The sequence below is a fragment of the Choloepus didactylus genome, chromosome 6 (assembly GCF_015220235.1).
Source record: "Choloepus didactylus isolate mChoDid1 chromosome 6, mChoDid1.pri, whole genome shotgun sequence".
NCBI lineage: Eukaryota > Metazoa > Chordata > Mammalia > Pilosa > Megalonychidae > Choloepus > Choloepus didactylus.
In genome coordinates, this window is record NC_051312.1 from 110,625,713 (window position 1) to 110,651,663 (window position 25,951).

At 39.8% G+C, this 25,951-nt stretch overlaps 1 protein-coding gene and 1 pseudogene across 4 annotated transcripts; both read right to left on the reverse strand.

The window, feature by feature from the left end:
* Positions 1-252: 252 nt before the first annotated feature.
* LOC119537265 lies at positions 253-1,370 on the reverse strand (annotated as a pseudogene).
* A 12,368-nt stretch (positions 1,371-13,738) lies between these two features.
* On the reverse strand, positions 13,739-25,919 carry CWC15 (CWC15 spliceosome associated protein homolog). 4 transcript variants are annotated; one of them, XM_037841298.1, is made up of 7 exons: positions 25,787-25,919; positions 24,427-24,565; positions 23,731-23,843; positions 23,097-23,185; positions 21,872-21,985; positions 15,404-15,522; positions 13,739-14,160 (listed from the first exon to the last, which is right to left on the reverse strand). In XM_037841298.1, the coding sequence occupies exons 2-7, from the start codon at positions 24,555-24,557 to the stop codon at positions 14,031-14,033; spliced, it is 696 nt and encodes a 231-aa protein (XP_037697226.1). In that variant the 5' UTR covers positions 24,558-24,565; positions 25,787-25,919; the 3' UTR covers positions 13,739-14,030. The 4 variants fall into 4 exon arrangements, with proteins under 4 accessions (XP_037697226.1, XP_037697227.1, XP_037697228.1 ...); XM_037841299.1 differs by having other exon boundaries at positions 25,772-25,882; XM_037841300.1 differs by having other exon boundaries at positions 25,713-25,860.
* Between the last annotated feature and the right edge of the window lie 32 nt (positions 25,920-25,951).

Below are 25,951 nucleotides of genomic sequence, written 5' to 3' on the forward strand. Positions count from 1 at the left end.
GAATTACAAGGTACTTTAACTTATGCATAGTCATAAAAACCCAATAAGTAATTCAAGTATGACAATATAAAGATGGGCAATTAAAGGTTCAAATACTGTAAAATCGAAGACAAGAAAATAAAGGCTGAAAACTGTGTGTTTCTCCAATTTTCATTTTCATGGTTAGATATCAGGACATTACTAAAGGAAATATACAGTTACTATAGATAGTTGCCCAAGAAGATAAGGAAGCTTCAGAAAGTACAAAAAGTATCAAGAGCCATAGTTTGCTTCATCAAATGCTTTTCTAGCTCATTTCAACTCTTCATTCATAGAAGTTGGTCTTTAACCCCAGCAAACTTCCTTGAGTTCTTTCAAATCAAGAGGATGGTATCTTCAATGCGTACTCGACCTTCGCTTCCAATTGATATTGCCTTGTGAGTCATTTCAGTGATGAAGACTGTGCCGGTTTGAATGTATTGTGTTCCCCAAACGCCATTATCTTTGGTTTGGTCTTGTGTGGGCAGGCCTTTTAGTACTGATTAGATTGGAATTCTTTGAGTGTTTCCGTGGAGATGTGCCCCACCCAACTGTGGGTGATGACTCTGATTGAATAATTTCTATGGAGATGTAACCCCACCCATTCAGGGTGGGTCTAAATTCAATCACTGGAGCCATATAAATGAGCTGACAAACAGAAAGAATTTGGTGCAGCTGTGAGTGACATTTTGAAGTGCAGCTGAGAGGGATGCTTTGAAGAATGCAGAGAAGCTGAGAGAGTAGCTGCAGATGAGAGACAGTTTGAAGACGGCCGTTGAATGTGGACTCTTGCTCCAGAGAAGTTAAGAGAGGAAAAATGCCCCAAGAGCAACTGAGAGTGACATTTTGATGAGGAGCTGTGGCTTAGAGAGGAATGTCCTGGGAGAAAGCCATTTTGAAGCCAGAACTTTGAGCAGACGCCAGCCAAGTGCCTTCTCAGCTAACAGAGGTTTTCCAGACACCATTGGCCATCCTTCAGTGAAGGTACCTGATTGTTCATGTGTTACCTTGGACAGTTTATGGCCTTAAGACTGTAACTGTGTAACCAAATAAACCCCTTTTTATAAAAGCCGATCCATCTCTGGTGTTTTGCATTCTGGCAGCATTAGCAAACTAGAACAAAGACCATGACAAGGTCTTCAAGAATATCCACCGACTCAATAAGGATTCTGGTCGTCCCCAAATCCATCCATCATACACCATAATTCTTTAGAAAAAAGTCTCTTCCTTTTACTCTGTCTGCCTTCTGCCCCTCCTCCAATTTCTTCATTTTCTTCCTGAAATGTGGGGTCTTTTTCCTCATCTCTTAATATCTTTTTAAATGCCCAAATTCCCACAATCTGTAGGGACATAAATCAGAATTAAATTTTTCTTATGGACTCTTCCCTTGCCTTAACAGAACCCAGATAAAGCAACTTATCACTTCAAAACATCATGCAATCACAGTTCTTCCTCTAGAATACTATTGCTAATAACAACTTCAAATGGCTTTTTATTTAAAAAGTTTATCATGGTAGATTTTATACAACATAAAATTTCCCATTTGAACCATGATCATGTGGACAATTCAGTGATATTAATCACACTCACAATGTTGTGCTACCATCACCTATATTCATTATCAAAACTTTTTCATCACCCCAAACAGAAATTCTGTACCCATCAAGCAATAACTCCCTGTTTCCCCTACTGCCCTTTCCCCTAGCCCCTGGTAACTTGAAATCTACTTTTTGTCTCTATGTATTCACTTACTATAGGTATTTCATCTAAGTGAAATCATACAATATTTGTCCTTTTGTGTCTGGCCTATTTCACTCAAAAAACAACTAAGTTTTGATAATGATGAGAAACTGAAAAGTCTAAAGCAAGGGCACTGCTTGAAGAGACTTCTGGATTGGAGTGTGTTGAGCACCTGCTGTATACTCAGCAATGGTTAGGCACTATAGGTGTGGCAGCCACGGGGGTGTGCTGATCAGATCCCACTTCCAAGAACCAGCTGTGAGGAGGGTATTGGCCCCAGCCCCAGCGGCCATGCTTCAGATGCACTGAAGTGTTCATGCTGCAGCCATGCGGTCCCCAGCCATTCTCAGCCGTTCCCGGCCACGAGCTGATCATGGCAGGAGGACTGAGGCCTGGCTGAGACCTCAGAGCTCACTGCAGTTGGAAGCTCCTCTCACCAAGTGCTCCTTCCTTCCTTCCTTCCCCACTCCTTTCAGGGTGTCAGGCCTGCATTACAGACCAAAGGCCCTCCCGTCTACTCCTGCTCCCGCTCCCCTTTATCCTCCACAGGTGATCCCCCCCTCCCAAATCTTGTTTTGCTTATACCTTAAGAAGAAAACAAAATATGCATAAGAGAAACCATTAGGAAACCATTCAGGACATCCTATAATCTCCAAAATTAATGTGTATTTCCTTCTTTTTTTCTGGAAAGGTTTTGTGGAACTTAGAAAAGCACACGTGACCCAAACGTTAAAAATAAAGAGTGCAGGGCACCCAGGCAAAGGACAAATAGGCCTGGGGAGCGACTAGCCAAGGAAGCGTGGAAGTTGGTGGGAGGCAGGGGGTCTGCTCACATCGGCCTCAGAACCTCTTCATGACCGAGCCCCGAGGGGCCCCGTCCTCCACAGCACCCACAAGTCTGTGAGGTAGCACCGATTCAGTGCTCCCAAGATGCACTGCTTTCCCTGATGCCAAGACCTGGGGCTGCGAGGAAGCCCCCCACACTGCCTCATCCGGAGACTGTCATGATGAGGTGCAGGGATGGTCCTAACCAAAGCTCCGCAAAAACCGCAATGGGACATTCCTCAGGGTGACCTCTCATGCGGCTGTGCAGTGGGGAGCTACAGCCCACGCAGAGAAGCTGTTGAGTGAGATGCCTCCATGGGGGCCAAACTCGTTGGTCCAGGATCTAGCCTGATCCAAATAATAAATAAAATTCATAACATGTAGATGAATGGAGAAACTAGATGTTCTGCTTTCATTCTTCCATAAACATTAGTTCTCATAATAGGCTCTTACAATGACTGGAATGTGAAAGTGTTCATGGCTGTAGCCTGTGGAAGGAACTGAGCTATAACTGCCACATACTGCTCTAAGGGGTAGATCCATGTGCTTTACCAATCACCTGGAGAGGGCAGGGTTAAATTTCCCCCTTGGAAATTAAGACACTGAGTAAAGACATGTGGCTGGAAGTTGTGTCAGGGGTGATAATCCCCATTAAGAACTAAGCCTGCAAAGTCAAGTACAAAGTGCAGCTGAGATTGGAACCCAGCTCTGTCTGACCCCAGGCCATGTGTCAGAGATCTAGCACTGTGTCATATGCATCTGTGAATCCCCACCTTTAACTTAAAGTCTTGCACTTAGTAGGTGTTCTGTTTTAAAGCACATTTTCAGACCCATCCCACCTAATAGCACTGACTCTCTGTTGCAAACAAACCACATGCCAGCTGTATTTCCTCTGTATTTTTTTTCTTGTTTCTTTTTCTTCTTCTTCAAAACCACAAACTTCTCCCATGTGCAATCTTTCACTTTTTGGTATGCTGTTGGGCCTCGGTGCTCTCAGGCTTCTGACAGCCTATTAAATAATTATATAAGTTCTATTGTCACATGCTTTATGAGCTTTTTCCAATGACTCAGCTCAGAAGATAATGGGGTGATGGATATAGTTGTGTTCATCCCGGGCTGACAGATGTGCCTGCCAGCCTTCGGTAATTTCCAAGTGTTGGAAAAACCGAAACTCAAGAGGAACATTTTCCCCTTGATTTGGGTGGTGGCCTCAATTGGACAACGCCCTATTCCTCAGCGGGGCCAGTCTTCCAAGCAGCTCCAGGCTGCTGGGGGCTGGAGTCCTTTTGTAGCTGGTGACAAAAAAGTCAGGACGAGCCCAATCTTCACCTTCCTTGTCTCCCACCTCATCTCACCTCTCAATGAATCTTAGTCAATGAATAAGTCATAAAAATAATGACTCTGAAAGTCACTTTCCTCTCTAGACTCTTGTGTGTGGCCTCTCTGTCTAGAGAGCATTTGCTACCTTTAGATGCAACGATATTTCTCTTTGGCAACTCTTAATTTTCTTTTTCCCTAAATTGAGAGTATTATTCCTCCAGAAAAGAGAGAAAAGAAGAAAGAAGGGATGGAAGAAAGCACAGGAGAGGGAGGAGAGAGAACTAACAGTTGCTGAACAGTAGGCTTTTGACATGGATAATACCATTTAAATCCCCACAGAAATGAAGTTAGGGTACATGGAGAGGAAAACATGGCAGCCCCATCCAAAGTCATGGTGCTAGTAAGAGGCAGAGATGGTGAGACGAGGGGTTTCACTTTGGAGATGCTTGTTGAGTTTGAGGTGCTTGTGGGCCGTAAGTGTTGATGCTCAGCATTGATTGGAAATAAAGAGCTGGAGGTTGGTGAATAGATCTGTGCTGGAGGGACCATTATGGGGATTAGCAGCATAAGGCTGGTACCGTTGCTTTCTGAAAGAGCTTAAACCAAGTGAAGCAAACTGCTTCCCATCTCTACCCCATCTCCACACAACCTGACTTCTCATGTTGCAGAATTTTAAAAATCCAGGAGACTGTGACTTGGTTATTTTATGAAAGCAGTGGATCTTCCTCAGTATATTGAAGGAGGAAGAGGCACGTAAGGGCACTGGGCAGGAAAGTGTTCAAAGGGGGAGGCTGTGAAATGGAAGAAGAGGATGAGGGATCAGTACCACGGGAGGCCCTCAGAGGAAGTGTCCACATGGGACGTTCTCAAACAATTAAACGGCCTGGCCTCGCTTGTTTGTGCCATGCAGGGAGAGAGGCAGCTGCAACGGGGTACGCTGCCCGGTGCTCCCCTGTTAGCCTGCCTAGCCTAGATCCAGAATGATGTGGGGGCAACTGCCCAAACCTCTGCAGTAGAGCACTGCTCAAATCTTCTTTGTGTTTATTACAGCATTGTTCATAGAAAAACAGAAAATAAAATAAGAGAAATGAAATGAACAACCAATCAATGTGACCAGTAATGTGCTGCCAAACTGACTCTTTAAAAAAAGATAAATAAAAAAAAAGAATCCTTTGATTTGTAGTGTTTGCCAATTCTGATTTCAAGCTTCCTATGCTTTAATAACCAGCTCACGCAATTTCTGTCCTTGCAAGAGCTAATTATTAAATATTAGCTTTTTCCAGAACACCATGGAGTCTTGGGCATAGCCATTAAGAAGAATGAATTAGAACTAGACTAGTTATCTTGGAAATATTTCTGTGAAATTTTGTTGAGTAAGAATAACGAAGGCAGAGAATTATGTCATATGATCCCCTATATGTAAAACAACCGAATACATGCATGTGTGAGTGTGTGAGTGTGTGTGTGTGTGGTTATGTGAACATGGAGGAAAACATGGAGGATACACATCTGGCTGTTAACCTGGGCTGCCTGGTGGGGCACTAATGTAGGAGGAGTAGAAGAGAGAAAAGGAAGAATTCTGCATAAGCTGTACTTAGTCTAGCTCTGGTCAAGGTAGGCAGAGCCTTAATCCGTAAATCAGATTGAAGAATGCCTCATATGGGTTAAAAATAATACATTCAGAGCCCATACATCTTCCTGTCATGTTGGAGGCACCTTATTCTTATTATTCTCAAAATGTGCTTTCAACATGAAAGCTGCCTGAATCGCAGAGGGACAGGCAGAGAGCTGAGTTTGGTTTCCAGCCTTGCTAACGACAACCCCGTCAACTGCCCTGGGATCTGGGCTGGGGGTGGAGGTCCCTTCTCCTGGCCCTTTCTTAGGGAGCAATTAGGGCAGCCATGACGGCACGTCACCTCTCAGGTCATGGCGAAGCACTGTGGCGATGCAGCACAGGTCAAGGAAGAAAGATTGTGTGTGTGTGAAAGGGAGAGAGAGAGAGAGAGGGATTGAAACCACCTGCACATGCACACGTGTGCATACGGTTAGAGGGAAGGCAAAGGATGGCAGGGGAGGAAATAAGTATATGTGTGTGTGTGTGCAGGTATATACAGGTGTGTGTGTTTGTCTGTAAAAACATTTTATTATATTTACTTTGAGGCCAGACTATCCTCTGAACACCTGCCCTTGCATCTGGACCAAAACACCCAGAATTCAACAATTTTTAAATGGCCTTTATTTGTCAGATATAGTGCAGGCATAGAATGCAGTTCCTCCCTTTGACAGGGCAAAAAATAGAGTCTACTAGAGGGATGAGACAAATACACTGATAACTTTGATAAAATTCAGAACATATTAGTTAATTTGTGAGTAGTACATGGACCAATGACATCCATTTCTGGGCTCCATAAAGAAAAACAAAGTGTCACTGACCCTGCTACATTTCAACAGTTAATAATTTATTCAACAGGTGCTTTGGTTTAAAAATAATGACTAACCACATTTATCCCCTCTTCCTAATAAGTTACCTAAGAGAAATTCAAAAGACTTCACATGTCTAAACCCAGAACTGAAATAAAACTGAATTGACTAAGATAGAATTTCTTTCTTCCATCTGCAAGAACAGAGGCTGGAAATAGAACTTAAGTTGCATTATGGCAAAATTAAAAATTTATTTTTTCATGCCTGAATCTGGATCTTGAGAATGATACCTGCTATCTATAAGGCAGGAATTGTGTTGAAATAAATATTTTATATCTCTACAATAAATATACATATATAATATTGAAAAAAATTGCAAGTCTAAAACAGAGACAGGATAATGCAGTAGTTCTCAAACTGGACTAAAGACTGGTATCAACTGGAGAGCTTTAAAAAATATCGATACCTGGATCTTATCCTCAAAGATTCAGATTTGATTGGCCTGGGGTATGATCTGGGCATCAGGATTTTCCAAAGGCCCTGGGTAGTTCTAGTGCAGCCAAGATTGAGAATCACTGGGATAATAGGAGAGAGGTTTAGAGAACAAGAAAGAGATCTTGATAAATTTTAATATGGTTGCCAACAGTTTTTTAATCAGCAGAATAGTTGGAAAAGAAGGATTAGAAAATGCCCTAGAAAGTAGAAAAAATGACCAAATTCAAAAATATGAGAAAAAAAGAAAATATAGGTGGATCTACTAACCAACTGGATTTCTAAAAAGAGATGAGGAAATGGAGGGGAGAAATTATCAAAGAATGAGAAATTTTTGCAGAACTGAAAGCCATGGATCACCAAAGAGCCCACTAAGAACCAAACACAACAAACAGTAAAAGACTCAAAGTTAGGTTCATGGTTGTGAAATTTTAAAACAGCAAAGAAAAAGAGAAAATCCCTAAAGATTACAGGAATTAAAAACAAAACTAGCTCTAATATAAAGGAATAAAAGGAGATTGACAACAGAGATTTCAAGAGTAATATTGGAATTTAGAAGAAAATGAAGCAATGCTTTCAAATTATAGGAGAAATTTATTTTAAACCTATATCCAGGAAAACTATCAATTAAGTGTGTGTTTGTGTGTGGCAGGGGGAGGGGTAAAATAAAGCTAAATGTGGACATAGACTCAGCTACGTGCCCCTCACACATCCTTTCTTAGGATGTTATCTGAGGATGTACTTCATGAAAACAAAGGTGCAAATCCAGAAGGAGGAAGACATGGGATACTGGAAATATGGGATTCTACCTAGCAGAGCATTAAAGGCTGTCCCACAGTGACACTCATGCCCAGGGCTGTAGAGCTGTACTCTGACTAGAACATTCCAGCATCTTCTGGAAAAAGAGACTTGACTAAGTATCTCATATAATGAAATACTTTTTAAAAATGAAGATAAATAAATGAAGACAGTTTAAGAAGAAAGACAATCTGAAATCTAAGGAAATAAAGGGTATAAGAATAGAAACGTAATCATAATATTGGTGTTTAAAATTCTTTGATCTATAAAATCGTTTTATTTTTATGTAATCAAGTTAATCTGTTTAAGTTTACTTTTATGTTTCTACTTTTTAGAAAGAACACCCCAGCTCAATATTAAATACATATCTACTTACATTTTTCTCCAGTACATTTATGGGGTGGTTTTCTATTCTTTTTCCTTTAAATCTTGAAACCGCATTAAATGTATCCTGGAGCCCTTGTGAGCTGGCTGTGGGAGAACAGCTCTGCGCGGGCACTCACAACCTCTCCTGTTTCCACCCCGGCCATGAAGGCAAGACGTGAACTGCAGCTGATCTGGGTCTTGCAGAAACGCCTCGTGGTTCTCCTGGAACTGAACCGGAGAGCACGGGAGGCTTGTGAGTTGCTACCTGGCCATGTCTCGCTGGCTTCCCTGTCTGCCAAGGTCATGAGACAGCTTCTCATCACCTTCTGGGTTCTGGTGATGGCTTTGTGCCTGCTCCGCTGCCCCCCACCCCCACCCCTGGGGGTACAGCGGGAGGCTATGAATCTGCTGCTTAGCGGCAGTGCCACACTGGTTTTTAACAGGTCACCCTTGTCATTTGTGTTGTTGTCACCTGGTCCCTTTTGTTTGGATGTTGACCTGCACAAGGCCACAGGGAGCTGGCACTTTGGCAACTCCTCCTTTCGTTGTCTATGTAAGTACTGAACAATCTGAATTCAAAAAGGGTTTGTTGTCTCTTACTGGCTGACTCTATTAGTCTTGCCTTGGCCTGGTGCTTGAAAGTGGCCAAGCTGCTGTTTTGTACCAAATGGCTTAAAAATTTTCCTGACACCACTTACTGAATAGTTCAGTCTTTGTGCACTCATTTTCTTTTTTCTCTTTTTTAAAAAAATTTCTTTTATACTAAATTATTTTACGTACTTGTGTTTGTTTCTGGACTCCCCTACCCCCTCATCTCTCTGTTCCAGGGCAAGAACAATACTGATTTAATTTTTGTATATTTATAATCCATTTTTAAATTGGTAGGGAAAGCCCTCTCTACTCTTCCTTGCCAGATTTTTTTTTCTATATGTTCTTAAAACTTATTCTAACAAAACTTTAAAATAATTTGGTCAAGACACCAATTAGAAAAAAAAATCTCAACTGACTGGAATTTCAAAATTCTTTGGGGTACAGAATTGACATCTTTACACTTTTAAGTCTTCTCATAGAGAAATAGATGGCTCTCCACATTTATTAAAGTCTTCTTTTATGCCCCACAGTAGAGTAATAGAATTTTCTTCACCTAGGTCCGGCCTATTTCTTAAATTTATGATGATGTGTATTTGCATTTTCTGTAGCCATCATGAAGGGGTCTTTTCCCCATTGTATTTCCTCACTGCTGTGTGTTTGTTGAAGGGTTTGAACAGGGACCTGGTCTGATTAGCAGCTCCACCTGGGTGATGGCCCAAGGCAGGGAGGCTGGGTGGGAGCTGTGGGGTCTTCAGGGAGCGGCTCGAGGCAAGCTTTGCCACTTCTCTTATCCCAGCTTTTCTCCTCAGCAGGCAGCGCTATCTCAGTGGCTTCTTTGAAGTAAACTCTTTAAGAAGGTGACTCACCTCCCATTGCTTGTTTAATCCACCCTGTGAAAATAGCCCTGGAGACCAAGAGTTAGACTTTCAAGGTGGAGTTATGCATGGGACAAGCATTGGGGAAATCGCAACGTGAAATTAGAACCCTCCCCTCTGGAGAAGTCAAAAGGATTAGATAAGTCTCCTTCCCGCTCTCCCACTTCCTTGGAGCTCTTAACACATGCAGAGATGGCTGAGCTCCCAGGGAGTTGCTCCCAGTGAGTGGGGACTTGAGGAGCGTTTCTCTGCCTCTCTCAAGGGAGGCTGTTTGAAAATGTAAAATTACCCTTGAAGAGGAAGTCTGCCAGAGCCTCTCCCGGGAGCTTGAAAAGGACCAATTTCTTTCTTCTCTTCTCCCCTACAGTACCTCGAGAACTAGGTCAGGTGAGAACAGTACATTTTAAAAAAATGAACATCAAAAACTCCAAAAGAGCTTCCATATAAAAATACTTCAGGAGCTAGGAGGTACGTGGGAGGGCTCCCCGGGAGTATGAGTGAGAGAAAGGCGCTAATGCTCCATTCCAACAGCAGTGGCAACACCACAAATAAAAGGACACGTGGCCTTTATTGAAAGACTGTGCCAAGGCTGAGCCTGTTTCTTCCATGTTCCCGCCTTGGCCCCGAGAAGAGGGAATTTGGGCCAACATCCCACCCTTCGGAAACTCCAGCTGTCCCCTTTCACTTGCTCCACCCTCTCCCTCCACGAGTGGCTTAATCCAGTTAGTCCTACTTCCAAAAAATATTTTTCGAGGACAAGACAAGCCCCAGTTTACACTCTGGGTGCCCGTGCTTCCAGGATCCAGTAGGAACCTGGCCTGGCAGGGCCTGCTGCTGGGCTGCAGCTTTTCCACCAGTGCCAGGCCCTCGCTGGGTACAGAGGGCAGCAGCAGGCGTTGCGTGGGTGGAGGGGTGGGTGGGTGAGGGGGCCGTGGGTCGGGAGTGGGCAGCAGAGATTCCGTTGCAGGGAGGCAGGACCTCTTGTGAGCCAAGACTCCCAGGCACACTGCCCTGTCCCATCCCACTTCACTTAGAAAACACAAGTTGAAATGAAATTACCAAGAATTTCAAGAGGGCGATGGCAGAGCATTATTCTGAGGGCAGGGCCCTATGTGACTATTAACAGTGTATATATATATGTACCCAGGAAGCCAGCCCAGATCCTCAGCAACCTTTTGTCTCCATTTCTTAGCTGATTGGAAACTTGGGGAGGAAGACAAGAGGAAAATTAGCACCACCTCCTAAGGAGCCTCTGATAGTTCTAGGCACTAGGAATTTAACATTACCTCTAATCTTCAACTTTGCAGGAGGGTACTGGTATCATCACTGTACAAAGGAGCAAACTGAGGCTCAGAGATTTAAATATATAACGTGTTCAAGGCCATAAAACTGGTAAGTGATATAACTAAAGTTCATTCTAACTCTCTCAGGCTCCTGTGCTCTTTCCCTTCTACAATGCTTCCTCCAAAATAGCAAACATGCAATCCAGGCTGCCTAGTATTTAAAAGAGCCCCTGCTCTGCCATGTGCAGCATGGTGCTAGATCCTTTGGGGAAGGATGGGCACTCCCAGAAGACTTTGGAGTTATTGCTGTGACATCATTACTAGTTCCAGGTTTTGTCTACAATGTGTACAGCTGGGTATGTCAAGTCATGCCTGTCCTAAGATTGTACTGTCAGTGTCTTCCTGCCCTTGTCCACATTTGTGCTAGGTAATCTGATTCCTAGCCATGTGTCATTGGACCAGCTTCATCTCGGGAATTTGGAACTGGGGTAGAGAGAGTCTATTGGCCACAAAGAACTAGGCCAGACTCCCAGGGAAGGCAGGATCATGAGGGAGTGACCTCCAGTTTTGGGGGGCAGAACCCAAAGGTCTTACAGAGGAAGTGGGCAGATGAATAGAGGAAGAGAAAGAGCTGGGCAGAGGAGTTGCCTTTCTAAATAGTCTTAAAATAAACCTAGATTTTCTTGAGTCTCTGTGACTGGGTTTCTAATCCTTGCAACCCAGCCATCCCTGTCTAGGTTATACCTGTCGTCCAACCCAAGCCCTAAGGGGCCAAGAAACAACCTACTTTTGGAGCAATCCTTTATGGCAGAACAAAACAGGCTTTCAAACTTTTAGCCAGCACTTCCTATATGCCGGCAGGTAGGAAGAGACCATGTTTGAAGTTGTACTATGTGCCTGCCAGATACTTACACACCTTACAGTATTTAATTCCCACAAAACCCCCTCAAATTTTTCTTCTTACTGTTGTTCCAAAAGTGAGAAAACACAGATTAGAATTAACGTGAAGAAGCAGTTAGGCATAGGAGCAGTTAAGATAATGGGTTTGGAAGACAGTTCTGGGTTTAAATCTCAGCCCTACTCCTGTACAGTATGACCTTGCTAGTTTTAAATTTCTCTTACTAACTTCAATTTCCTTGTCTATAAATCAGGGAAAGTCATAATGCCTACCTTACAAGGAGCAGTGTCAACAAAATGAAATAACACAGTGCAAATGTACTTGGTGAACACTAAATAAATGTTAGTTCTAATAAAGCCCAAAGTGACAGAGCTGCACTTCACACTCAGGTGGGTCAGGCTTCAAAGCCCTGGCTCTTTCCACTCAGCATTGGTCCTTGAAGGAATAAAATAGACCCTCAACTACTCCAACACGAAGTATTTTGCAAGGAGGATGCAACTCATTTTTAGCTAAGTAGGCTGTTCATAAAGCTGAAACTGAAGCATTGTTTGTGGCTCAGGTCAGTGTTGTTTTCATAGGGAAACAGAAATCATGGAAAAAGTTTTACTGATTCTTTTAATCATCTTTTTGAACCCACTGGGCTCAAAAAGGGAATCTGAAATAAGTGGATCTTGGATTAATGATGCACCCAACTCAGACCCCTGGGTATGAGTCATAGGCCTTCCTGATTTTAAAAAGAGTGAGCTTTTTAAAATCAGTGATTAAGTGCTGGTACTTCTTTTCCTCAAGAAGTTTACCAATTCCAAGAATTACGGTTTGGGGACTCTAATGCTGCTTCCCTGCATCTGTAAGCACATTTTTATGTATTTTTAAAGCAGTGCTTGTTCCGTTATGTATTAACTCTGACCTTGATCAAGTTACTCAGCCTGAGTCTCATTTTCCTCAACTTTGAATAATCAAGTACTTCTATACTAACAGTTGCTGTAAAGAACACTGAAAATGAATGTAAAGGAACTTTATAAATTGCAAAGTTGGAGATAAAAATAAGGTTTTAATATTAGTAAAGTTTTGTGGGAATTAAATAGCATAAGTATTTGGCAGGCACATAGTACGGACTTCAAACATGGTTTCTTCCTACCTGCCTCTACCAGCATATAGGAAGCACTGGCTAAAAATGCTAGCCAAAATATTCAAACCTTTGTGCAAATAGTTCAGTCTGAAAAAACACAGAACATGAACTTGGAGTCAAGACCTGGGCCCCATTTCCAACTCCACCCCAGAGCTAGGCTACATAGAACCTGTGTCCAAGTTTCCACTGGGGAAATGAGTATGATCTTTAGAGCAAGTCATAAATAACCTGCCATTTTTGTTTTAAAGTTTGATCTCTAACCTTAACCAAGCTCAGCATCATTCACAGCTGAGGAATCCTATCAGTGGTTTCTATCTGTAGAAGGTCCCAAATTTCCTACCCAAGTGGCACCCTTATATCACAGATCAGGGTTAGGAAAGCTTCATTTCCCAATAGTGTTTTTTTATTCAAGTTCAGCTGTGTCTCCTTCTCACCTCCCAGATATACTCTCCAAGATAATACACAAGCAAAACCCTATTTCCAAAAGGCTTTATTTTATGTATTCTTTGAGTTTAAACTTTCCTGGGCTTTGCATCTGTGTGCCAGTGTGCAAATGCTATCTCATTGTTTCAAGAGAAACATGGCAAATGAGCATCCAGAACACAGCTGAGCACCACATGCTTCCTAGACATGCTTACAGAGTTGACGTCTAAGGCCAAAAGATGAGAAAGGGGCGACCAGGAAAGGGAGAGGCACCCTGTATTTCCTCAGACACACTCAGGGAGCTCATTGATTGGAGACACACTTCCATATCAACATGTAGTCCAAAATGGAAACCCTTTAATCTTGGTCACACTCTTTTGGAAAAGACACAGAGAAAATACCATGATACCATGAATTAACTGACCTTAAATCGTGCCAGAGAATATAAAGAGAAAAACTGATGAACAAAGAAACACAATACATGAAACTAATTTTTCTTTTCAAAATAAAATATGTACTTTTTATAAGCTGCACAAATTACAAAAAGTTGGGGACACAGTTGGTATTTAAACTCTTAAAGTATTTATTACAAGTCATTCCATTTTCCCATATTAAAAAAAAACACGTCTGGGAACATTCAAAGAATGGAAATTGGGTTAAACCAATTCCCAAGTCCATTATCAAATACAGTATCACTAAAGGAAAAGGTATTTTGGAACTTAAAATGAGGGAAGCCTATGCACAATTGGGGGGGGGGGGAACTAAAACAAAAACAAAAAAACAAATGATAATAAGCCAGAATGATCCTTTACATTTTATGGTCTTTTAATAATTAAGCACATAAAACTGTACTACTTAATATATTTCTCCATGAACTTCTTGTGAAATTCAGATCGGAGCGTATCATTTACAAATCTTTTGTCTTTCTTCTGATCATCTACACCTTTTGCACAGTTCTTGAAGACAACATCATCATCCCACCTGAAAGGAAAACAAAAACAAAAACAAAACAAAACACTAAAGAAAACAGTATGACATAATCCCCAAGAGTTCAGATTAGAAAGAAAAGTAAGCAGAATTTAAATACTTTAGGATCACTCTTATTATACCGTTTTACATATTAATCTAGAAATATTCCTCACTTTATCTACGAATACAAATTTTAGACAGTAAAACATCTGAACTCTTTCAATACTCTTTAACATATTTTATAGTGATATACCACATTCTTATAATACTTAGTAGAAGACCAGAATACCATGTGTATCGCAAAGCTATGTCATTACAATAATGAATGCCCAAATATACATCATTCAATGTGGCAATGTCACTGAAAATGATAAAATAATTCTTAATACAGTGTAATCAGCAAAACCTTCCTTGACTATGCGCATGGAGGGGGTACGTCATTATAGCTTTATAGGCCATTACAAGGACTTGCACTTTTACCCCAAATGAGTTGGGAAGAACATTGGAAGTTTACAACAGGTTGCTGGTATCATTTTACATTTAAACTGCTAAGAATTGGGGATATAGATGGAGAGGTTGGTGAGGGTGCAAGGAGGAGTCCAGTTTAGATGTTTTCCTTCTGGGAGTCTGAATTTTGGTATGTGCTAGGCAGGGGGTGCTTACACAACCAATCCCCAATAAAAATCTTAAGCAATGAGTCTTAATGGGCTTCCCAGGTCAGAAATACCACACTTGTTGCTGCGGTTTCATTGCTGTGGGAAGAATGCACTGTGTGACCTCTCAAGGGAGCAAAAGACCTTAAGGAAACCTGCAAGTGGATTCTTCCAAAGCTCAGCTTGTGTCTTTTCCCTTTATGATCTGGCTGTGCACCTTTACCACACTACTGTAATAAATCTTACACATTAGTGTCACTACAAGCTGAGTCCCTTGAGTTCCTGGGTAAATCTCTGAACTCGGGGTGGTGGTGGTGGGATAGGCTTGGGGACCCTTGGCACATACATCTAAAATGCAAGTTTTATAAGGTCAAGGGCTCAGTAATGTTCTAACTCTAGTGCCTAGAACAATATCTGGGACACAGCTGGTTATTCTACCTATTTGTTGAAAATAAATTTTTCTTTCATTCTCCTTCTTCCATTATTCCAAAATCCAGTAAAGAATATTGTCCATGGAAGGTAGGGTTTTAGAAGTTTTACATAATGTACTTTGCTATCCAACTATAATCTGTACATATAGCCAACTCATTACAGTATAATACCTTCTTTTAACTTTGAAGTTGGCCTGAGGCTGGGATGGGCCAGTGAGATTAAGGAGTGGGTTTCCACTAAGAATGTTTTCCATACGAATCCTTTCTTCTTCAGCTTTTTGTTCTTGTTCCTGTCAATGATAGCAGCAGATTCACATTTATTTACATTTCATACGTTCATTAATTCCTGGGGTCAATTTACTTCTATAGTTCATATTTAAAAAAAAAAACCGTCATGATTTTACAGGGAAAACAGGTAAGCATCAAGTTAGGTTTTTTGTTTTGAACACATACCAGGAAAAGTCTCACATATCAAAATAAAATAATTTGGCCTTTTTATTATATTTCATGCTCACCATCACACATACATTGTTTAGTCTCTTCCAACTCTGAAATTCTATGAAATGAATATTTAAATCTATTTTCTTAAAGTACAAAGTTGCTTAAGATAGTATACCAATAAACATTCTAGTAATTTAAGAACACATTAAACATCCACAAAACATATTTAGTAAGGCTACTACCTTAAAGAAGGGGTGCAAACTGTACACAACTGGGGTTAAAAATAATTGTGAATTACTAATAATGTAAACTGTCTCTAGGATTGCTGACAAGTTAAAATTAATCGAGAAGTATTTCCTAGAGTAAAATAAACTACCAGGTAAAAAAATTATATTCGGTTAATGTGCATTTCTACTAATTCACCTGGCGTTTCTCTGTTTTGTACTTATGATTCTATACCGACCTTTTAGTTTTACACCTCTCATCTTCCACCAGTTATAACACTGTCATTCTTCACTTTTATTAACTTTTTTTAACTCAAATCATCCTCAGTTCTATTCTTAGAATTAGAAATATAAAATAACTCCTTGTTACAATTTCCAGATTTACCTGATTTCAGGCTATCTCAAACCAAAAAAAGATCCCATTTTGCTGTATTTTGGGGATGACAAATTGATGACAATGGATTAAGGTAAAAGGGGCTGCCTGGAAGTCAATTTAAAAGGAATTTTTAGTTTGCGTTAGACCACCGAGAAAAATAATCTAATTTTCCATAAAGTTTACTGATACTTTATTTTTAATATCTAAATGTGAACAATGGATTTCATTTTTATGAGAACAAAAAACTGGGAGGTAAGAAAATGCAATTTGCAGGGAAATAAACAAGAAAATTCATTTAGATCACTGATTAGATCTTAAGCAAACAACATCAGGAACCATCCATCACAGATTAAGAGCAGACAGCTTTCTAAAAACTATATATTTTACTTCTAAAATTGCTGAAAGTGAAAAGACATTTCTCTGAAGTGCTAGAAAAATAACAGCTCAAGTATACAAAATATCCAAACTTGTAATAATAAATGTGATTCATTATTAAATGAATATTTAAATCTGTTTTCTTTCCTGAAGTACATACAAACTTGCTTTAAATAGTACACGAATACACAATAAAAAGGTCTCGGCCTTTTTACATTTGGAATATTTCCCTTGAAGTAACTGGATGATTGTCACACACAGCACTGGGGAAAATAATTCATGAACACTTTGAATATTTCAAGTACCAGATACACTATACTTCATGAACAAACACTAGAGGTCAGATGGCCTGCAGCCCAAATCCTTACTACCCCATTTTCGTAAATAAAGCTTTATTGGGGAGCGTGGGGTGTATGAGGCGGCCGCGACCGTTGCTCTCGCGAGTCCATGGTGCCCGCAGCCTGCTCCGCGGCGGGTGGCGGGTGGGAGCGGGTCGCCGGCCTGGCCTGGGGCATGCAGAACATCCCCCGCCCACCACCCCCAGGAGCGGAGGCTGCCACCGCTGATCGCTAGTGCCCGCCGTCCCTTCCTCGAGGAGGAGGAAGGGAAGGGAGTGTGCTCGCAACAGCTGGCTCGCGGATACCAGCATTTGTGGAATCCTTCTCCAGCAGAAAAGGAAAACCCAATCCTTAAATTCATAAGGAATGTGAAACAGAACTGCCCTCTAGTGATGTGCAAGTGGTATTAGGAATGCTCTTACAATTATGACTAAAAAATCAGATAAAAATGATAATTATAGGTATTAGGCTCTTCTATTCCACTTTGATGAGAACTATACTTTAATACTTTTCTTTTTTCACCTAAATATCACCAGTCTTCAAAGCCTATTCCAAATTCTACCTCCTTTCTGAATTCTCCTCTGAGCCTTCTAATCCATATAAATTCTACTTTCCTAGATTCCTAGCATTAACCTATGTCAATGTCTTTTCCAAGTCTTTTTCCCGCTCTTCTGTTTTTAAGCAGAACAATCCTTTGCTCAAATGAAATCTTAAACAGAAGCCCATTAAAAACAGCTGAGCTGTTCTGGTTTCCCTGTATTAATGACACATCTACCCAGAAATCTGGGGATCATCTTTGATGCCACATCCAATCAGTCACTACATCTGATCAATTTTACTTCCTTGATGTCCCCATTAGCATCTGTTCACCTTTTTTTTCAATTCCAATGCCTGTCACAATTCTCATAACTGCACAAGAAAATTTCTTTCTAAAATGCATATCCAATCTTATCAACCTCCCGCTGAAATTGACTGGCTCCTCATATCCTTCAGAATAAAATCGAATAAGAAAAAAAAAAAAAAAAAGAATAAAACCCAAATTCCTTTAGCATGGCTTATAAACCTGCATTTGCCTCCTTAATTTCATTTTTTATCATCACTACTATAAGTAATTCAGTAAACATTTAGTTGTGCACCATGGATCCATGGTAACTCATTCATGAAGTTAGCCAATATGATTTATCTGTCATAGATATTCCTCCATTACAGTGCCTTGAGGACACTTCAAATCTCTTTAGGAATTTGTTCAAAAACAATTCTATTTTCACTGACTGTAAGACTTGAAAAGTCACAGAAAAATCAAGTCAGAGTCAGCCAATTGCAATTATGGTTTCAAAACAGGTCTCCTAACTCTCAGGGGACATGACGGTTAAAAGCACATAGTTCAAGATTCCATGGATTCCTTTTTTGTTTTACCAGCATCAATGGATCCCTCCACCAAAGATGATTATTTTAACAAAAACAAACTTTTTGTACATGTTTCAAATGAGTCTCATTAAAACACTTACTATAACAGCATTTTATGATACAGCGCTTGCAAGAGCTGGCATTAAAATACCTGTGATGTTTTAAGAGCTTTTTAATAAAATGTGATGCACTAGTATGTATGTTTATGTGTATATTCTAGTAATACTGACTAGTAACATACTAGGCCAGTAAACAGTTTCGATTTCCACTTTCAACATGATCCCATAAAAAAGTTTTATGCACTGAAGTTATAAATTCGGTACTGCCGATTTTCCAAAGAACTAAAAGGTTTCTGGTTTCCAGAGGAAAAGATTAAGATTGCCCCTTTAAACAAATTTCCAAATATAAACAATCCAATTTAATCCTGATAATCACAAATAAGCCAAAAAACATTTTCAACTAAGCAATTAAGTTGTTGTGAAGGAAAGATAGACGATAAAGACTGGGATTGTATAACTTAGTGAAACCTAGAGTGGTCAATGATGGTGACTAAATGTACAAATGTGAAAATATTTTTACATGTGGGAGAACAAATGGATGTCAACCTTGCAAGGTGTTGAAAAGGGAAGGTACTAGGGAAAAAATAGATTTAATGAAAACTGGAGTCTATGGTTAACAGTAACATTGTAATATGCTTCCATTAAATATAACAAAGGCAATATTCCAAAGCTAAGTGTCTATGAGAGGGGGATATAAGGGAGGGATATAGGATTCTTGGTAGTGGTGTTATTGTCTGACCTTATTATTGTATTGGATTGTATTTTTATTCTTTTATCTTTTTTATTATTTTTAAAATTGTTTTTGAAGTAATAAATATGTTCAAGTGCTGATTGTGGTGATGAATGCACAGCTATATGATGATACTGTGAACAACTGATTGTACACTGGGGATGATTGTATGGTATGTGATTATATCTCAATAAAATTGCAGGGAAAAATAAACAGCAGGATACAAGTGCTGGAGAAAATATGGAGAAAGGGATGTACCTATTTACTGTTGGTAAGGAAGTAGAATGGTGTAGCCTATCCGGAGGACAGTGTGGTGGTTCTACAAAAAACTAAGTATGTGGGTGCCATAAGTCCTGCAACCTCATTATGGGATATATACTGGGAAGATCTGAGAGCAGGGACCCAAATGGACATTTGCATACTAGTGTTTATGGCCGCAGTATTCACAATTTGCAATGGATGGAGGTGGCCTAAGGGTACATGAACAGAATAGTGAACTGTGATGTATGTATACAATAGAATTTTGAACAACTGCAAGAAGGAATGAAGCTGTGAGACAAGCAACTACGTGAATGGATCTTGAGGACGGCATTTGAGTGAAGTAGACCAGAAACGAAGACAAACATTATAATGCTCACTAATATGGACTAACTATAATGTGTAGACTCTGAGAACTGAATCTTAGAACACAGCTTACCAGGGGAACGCTTATTGTAATGGACCCTAGATTCTAAGCTCTTACAGCAGTCACAGCTATTCCTGAGTTGTAATGGTTATCCCCAAATTCTGAGATGCTGAGCTCTTTGTCTATAATCAGGTCAGACTGTGGAAGTTTAGGTATCTGTATGGCACCTGAAACTCAGAGCTAGAGTTCAGCAGCTATGAATGTCAGTATTACCTCATACAGCAACTATTTAAAAGCTGAAAAAGAGTTCAGACTTTAATTAGAGACCAAGTCTGGTTAGGACCAAGGCAAATCAGGCCAAAGGGTAAAAGATATTGACTGTGTTTTAAAACTTCAAATTCTGTGTGAGACCAATGGAAGAGATGTTTATTTGGTGCAGAATCTATATTTTCTGCAGCACACTAAGTAATTTAACTTGTACAAAGTTTATTCAAATATTGTAAGTACACGGAACTTTGATAGGAAGTGAGATCTGGTAGTTTCATGTAGGTTAGTGTGAAATCCCCATAACATTCCCAAGTAATTTGGGTAGAGAATAAAAAGATATTTGCAGGAAGCCCCCTTGAGGGCATGGGGAAAATGTGGGAATATTAAACTTCCCCACCTGGGGAATTCCTGATAGCCTCACAAGCATTGGAGGCTACCATCATAGTAGGCCAAGTCCTCGATCTTGGGGCTTGATCTTATGAAGCTTGTTACTGCAAAAGGGAGGCTAAGCCTACTTATAATTGTGCCTAAGAGTCACCCCCAGAGAACCTCTTTTGTTCTCAGACATAGCCTGTCTCTCTCTAAGCCCACTCGGCAGGTAAACTGACTGCCCTCCCCCTCTATGTGGGACATGACTTCCAGGGGTGTAAATCTCTCCGGCAACGTGGGACATGATTCCCAAGGATGAATGAGCCTGGACCTAGCATTGTGGGACTGAGAAAGCCTTCCTAACCAAAAAGGGGAAGAGAAATGAAAACAAAATAGTTTCAGTGGCTGAGAGACCTCAAATGAAGTTGAGAGGTCATTCTGCAGGTTATTCTTATATGTTACATAGATATCCCTTTTTAGTTTTAATTTATTAGAATAGATAGAAGGAAATACCTGAAACTGCTGAACTGCAACCCAGTATCCTTGATTCTTGAAGACGACTGTATAACTACATAGCTTATATGGTGTGACTGTGTGATTGTGAAAACCTTGTGGCTCACGCTCCCTTTATCCAGTATATGGACAGATGAGTAGAAAAATGGGAATAAAAATTAAATGAAAAATAGGGTGGGATGGGGGGATGGAATGATTTTTTACTTTTTTTTTTTTTACTTTTATTTTTATTTTTTTGGGGTAAGGAAAATGTTCAAAATTTGATTGGGGTGATGAATGCACAACTATATGATTGTACACTGTGGATGACTGTATGGTATGTGAATATATCTCAATAAAACAATTTAAAAAATTAAGGTGTGTTTTTTTGTCAAAATTAACTTCTAATCCTATGTAATTCTCATAACTATCTTTGAGTTAGACAGTCTCTTCTCCCACTGTGTAAAATGAGATTTTGGGGTCTCAGTTGATTTAGATAACTTGCCCTAGGTTATATAAAAGCTTTTGAAAGATGGCCACAAGTGTCTGGAAAGAAAGGGTGGGAGGGGAGAGATAAAGATGGCTTCATTATAATGGAGTTCTCTGCAGGCCATAACTATATCTTAATCATCTCTGACTCTTCTGACACTTAATATACACTGACTAAATGTTTGTTGAACAAATAGGTAAATGAAGAACAATTTGATGAGTACTACTAGGTATGTGTGTACTATTTGGAAAGAATTTCAAACATAATCGGAAGACTTCAGATGCCAGAAAAATAATCAGATTTATAGCTCCACAGGAGCTATAATATCTAGTCATGGCAAGAAAAATTTCTAATACAAGAAGATATTACTTGAATTAAAAGAAATTTCTACTTTAGTGTATATGAGAAGATGGGGGAGATGTAAATATTTAACACTTTGATTTTACCTTCCTGGCCTGCTCTTCAGCTCTTTCTTTCTTAATTTTTTCTAGTTCTGCAAGAAGAGCTGCAGTATCATCATCATCACTCTCCTCTTCAAAATCTTCATCTTCATCTTCCTCCTAAGAATGGTGATAGCCCAAGATTGGAGAGAAAACAAACATTACTCATTTTCTCCATAAGAATTGTACTTATTGAATCTTTGGGGTAGGATTATCTTTCCTAGAGGGGAATGATAACTGCACTCAAATATCAAGATTAAAATCAACAACTCACTAAAAAAGTAAAATAAAATCCCATGAGATAGCCTGAGAACACTTACTAAAATGTCAATCCCTAACGTGTTTCAGAGATTATAACTGCACAAAGTACTTTTTGTGGCCAGAAGGGAATGCAAATGTGAAAATATTTCTAAAATCAGAAAACTAACATTTTCTACTGAAACATGGAACATATGTATATGGTATATATCACCCTAAGAGGGTCAAATAATTTTATATACCTCAAAACAGCTTTAAGCTAGAAAGTAAGGATAATTAAAAGAATTTTAAAAGGAGGCTAAATTCTGAAAGGAATACAATTTCAAATGAATAATCATTAATCTCATAAAATTGTTCCTGACATAATTATTTAATTACATTTTTAGGAATTCAATCTCAGTCAACTCTAGAATTAACTACTGATACAGAAGCAACCCATGAAAGGCCATTCAGATTTTTCCAATGTAGAGAACTAATTACTATAGGGTCAAACTAAATTTTAATATTAATAGAAGTGTTAATCCTTAAAAATTGTCCGCTTAGATCACTTCCCTCCCTTGGCACAGAGGGAGCCATTAAGTTCATTGCATATCTGGAAGGGGCACCACTTATAACATATTAAATGTGAAGAATTCCCCTGGCTATTTATTTACGTAGTCTAGTGTCAAGAGTGCCCTCTTGAGCTGTACGCATGGCAGCCTAATCTCCGGGTTTTTATACAGGAAATAGTTTTTTAGGGAAACATACCCTTTAATAGACCGTTTTCTTATTTGGTTCTCCAGAATAAAACATGCTGTTCTTGAAGTCAATGGCAAAATGATGCTTTTGCTTTAAAATTAACTAAAGTTTAGCAATGAGGTCAATCAGTAAAATAAACACAGGCCACTTCTTAAAGGCAAAAGAAAAAAAGTATTTCAGAAAACCATGATCAATAAATTACTGCATCAAGATGAAAGAAATAAATAAAACATACATCTGTTAAGGGATCATCTGCATCAAGATTGGCAGCAGGAATCTGGTCTAACCGAGGCTTCTTTGACACTGAGGAGGAGGTTGTATGTTCTGGGGAAAAACAATCAGCATTTAGCCTACTAAAACAAATACTGCACTTCTTATAACATTTTAGAGACTTGTGGGCACACAGAGTTTAGATTCTAAACATCATGACAACTGGGATCATACCGAGTACCTAGCACAGTGACTAGCCCCTCTCAGGAAATTTAGGGAACAGTTTACATACCCTGGAAACATAAAAAAATATTATGTCTGATGCTTCTAGATGCCCTCCAATAATCAGAGACAGAAACAGGAAAACCTCATAGTCAGAAACCATGGGATCTTAAAAAACATGGCTAGTGTCAACAGTCTTAAACCCCTTGATCTGAATAGACATGATGGCAGCTGAGTATCTCTGGATCAGATAAGGTAACATAAAAAGATGAAAATGGAACGACTCTCAGATAACATCTCTAATCATTTAAGAAAATGTTACAGCTTATACCAATATTTAAATATATATATATGCATATCTTCCAGTTATCTGATGAAAGAAAAACTATCTCTAACATGTAATTTTATGAGACAAATGTTTGTGATAGCGTTGATACCTCGGGTTGGGCGATCCCTATTTTTTTCTCTTGCAGCAGCTCGCTCTCTCTCTTCCAACTCTCTCCTGAAGTCGCGGTTACGAACCTCTTCGGGGGCATCCTGTGTAGTTTGTCTAAAGTAGAAACAAACCAGGGCAAAAATGTTACTGAACAAACACATGGCTGTAGCAATGGAGGCAATTCAAAAAAAAACTTCGTTTGTCTCTAGTCTCTCAAGAATAAGAGGGAACTAGAAAAGATCATTAACTTAATCTGAAAGTTACTAACAGGCACCCTTGTGATGTTTCTAATATTTTAAGAACCCAAATGAAATCACATTTGCCATAATAAGGCTGCAGATTAATTTCTGTTAGTATTATATCAGCTCAGGCTTCATTATAGTAACACTTTTAATCTCATACTGATCAGCATTGATGATGTATGGTCTCTCTGAGGTAATCAGGTATCAATTATTGTTCCACTTACATATGGAAAATTCCCAGTAATAGGAATTTCTGTTTAATGGAATGTTGGTTAAAACATTCTATTGAATATTGAGAGCATGATTTTAATATTAAACTTACTCTATTGCATTCTATTTCTATGAAAGCAGACAACTTAAATGATATAACCCAAACTTGCTACTGTCTCATTACCATGCAATTCATTATACTTGGTCTTGTTCTGTGAACAAGAAAAAATGAAAATCTTTATTACCTGTATTTTATCTTTGTATGAGAGGGTAAGTCTCTGCTTGAATACTGCTTTGAGAGCTGACTCAAATCACCTTCTCCTTTTCCTCTTCCACCTCTTGCAGGTTCAAAAGTTGGCCTGGCTGCTGTTGTCATCTTTTATACTTTGAAGAAAAATAGTATCAAGTTATTTCCAAGATGATAAACTCTAACTTTATAAAGTATTAATCAATAGCCAACTTGTGAAATAATTTCCAAAACCTAATTTTTTCAAACAAAAGTTCTTGAGATAACAAATTATGATGCTCAGGGTATACAAGGAATGTAGCTACTCAGGCAGCTCTCAGGCTTCACTACAAAATTCACTACAAAATTCACTACAAAATTCTGTAGTGAAGACCTGAGTTTATGTTCCAGTTCTTCTGGCTGTGTGGCCTCATCCAAGTCACCTAGTTAAGTTTCTACCATCTGTAGAGTGGGGATATTCCTCCTAAGATTACTGGGAATTATGAGACTCACCATGTCAAAGCACTTGCAAAATACAGTACTTCCATGAATGACTTAAAAAACTCTCAACTCAACTGGATTCCATAAGGTTTTCATTTTATCTAAAGCACACAGAATAGCAAATAGGCTAGTAGCCACAGAAACACAAAAATACTTTTAAATATCACTGACAAAGTTACTAAGTATCCTAGAGAAAAGTTAAACTGGAGAAAAGCTTGTTAAACTTCAAATGACAGTTACCTGGGCAAAATTCTCCAGCAATCTTTTATGGACCCAATTATTCTCCTACAACAGCCATCAAACTACAAATCAGATTTTTCTGTAGGTTAGAATTTAATAAATTCAAGAATCTCACCCTCACAGGATTCTGACAACCAAAAATCAGCGGTCCATTCCTTATATTGCTTTTGGCTTTGAGTAGTCAGCTAAAAGAATATTGCCTAGCAGATGTGACACTAAAGCCCGTAGGCGTCGGAAAAGTCACTATGTGGGAAGGTTGGGAGAACTGAAAGGATTTTTCATTTTCAGTATACTTTTTTAGATTTTTCAAAAGGGAAAAACAGGGTTTCCTGCCGCTGCAGCGCAGCCGCTTCCCACAACTACCCCGGATTATTTATTATCACTTCGTTCCCCCAGGATCCCGCCCTCGGCTGTCACCAGGAACTCGCCGACGCTTCACCAGTGCCCGACTGGACGGTGAGGGGAACCCGGGACCTGCTTAACGCCATCTGCAGGGCCGCCTTCAGGCCGCACTCCCAGTGGCCAGCCCAGCAGCTCCGTCCGCGCTCAGTTACCTGCCATTACCTCCGATCCCAGCCTCCCTTTCTCGCTCCACCTCCCAGATGAGAAAGAGAATCCGCTACCCTCTAGCCTCTCACTTTGGCCGAGGTCCGAAGCAGGGGCCGGCGGAGATCACACAGAGACCATCACAACTCTTGACTCCCAAAAACCTCTGCGCCCAGGGCCAGACCCCAAGACCCGGAAGCAAAACCCAAGTGCTTTAGCCTCTCCTCAGAGACTGAGACAAAGACCAATCCGCAGAG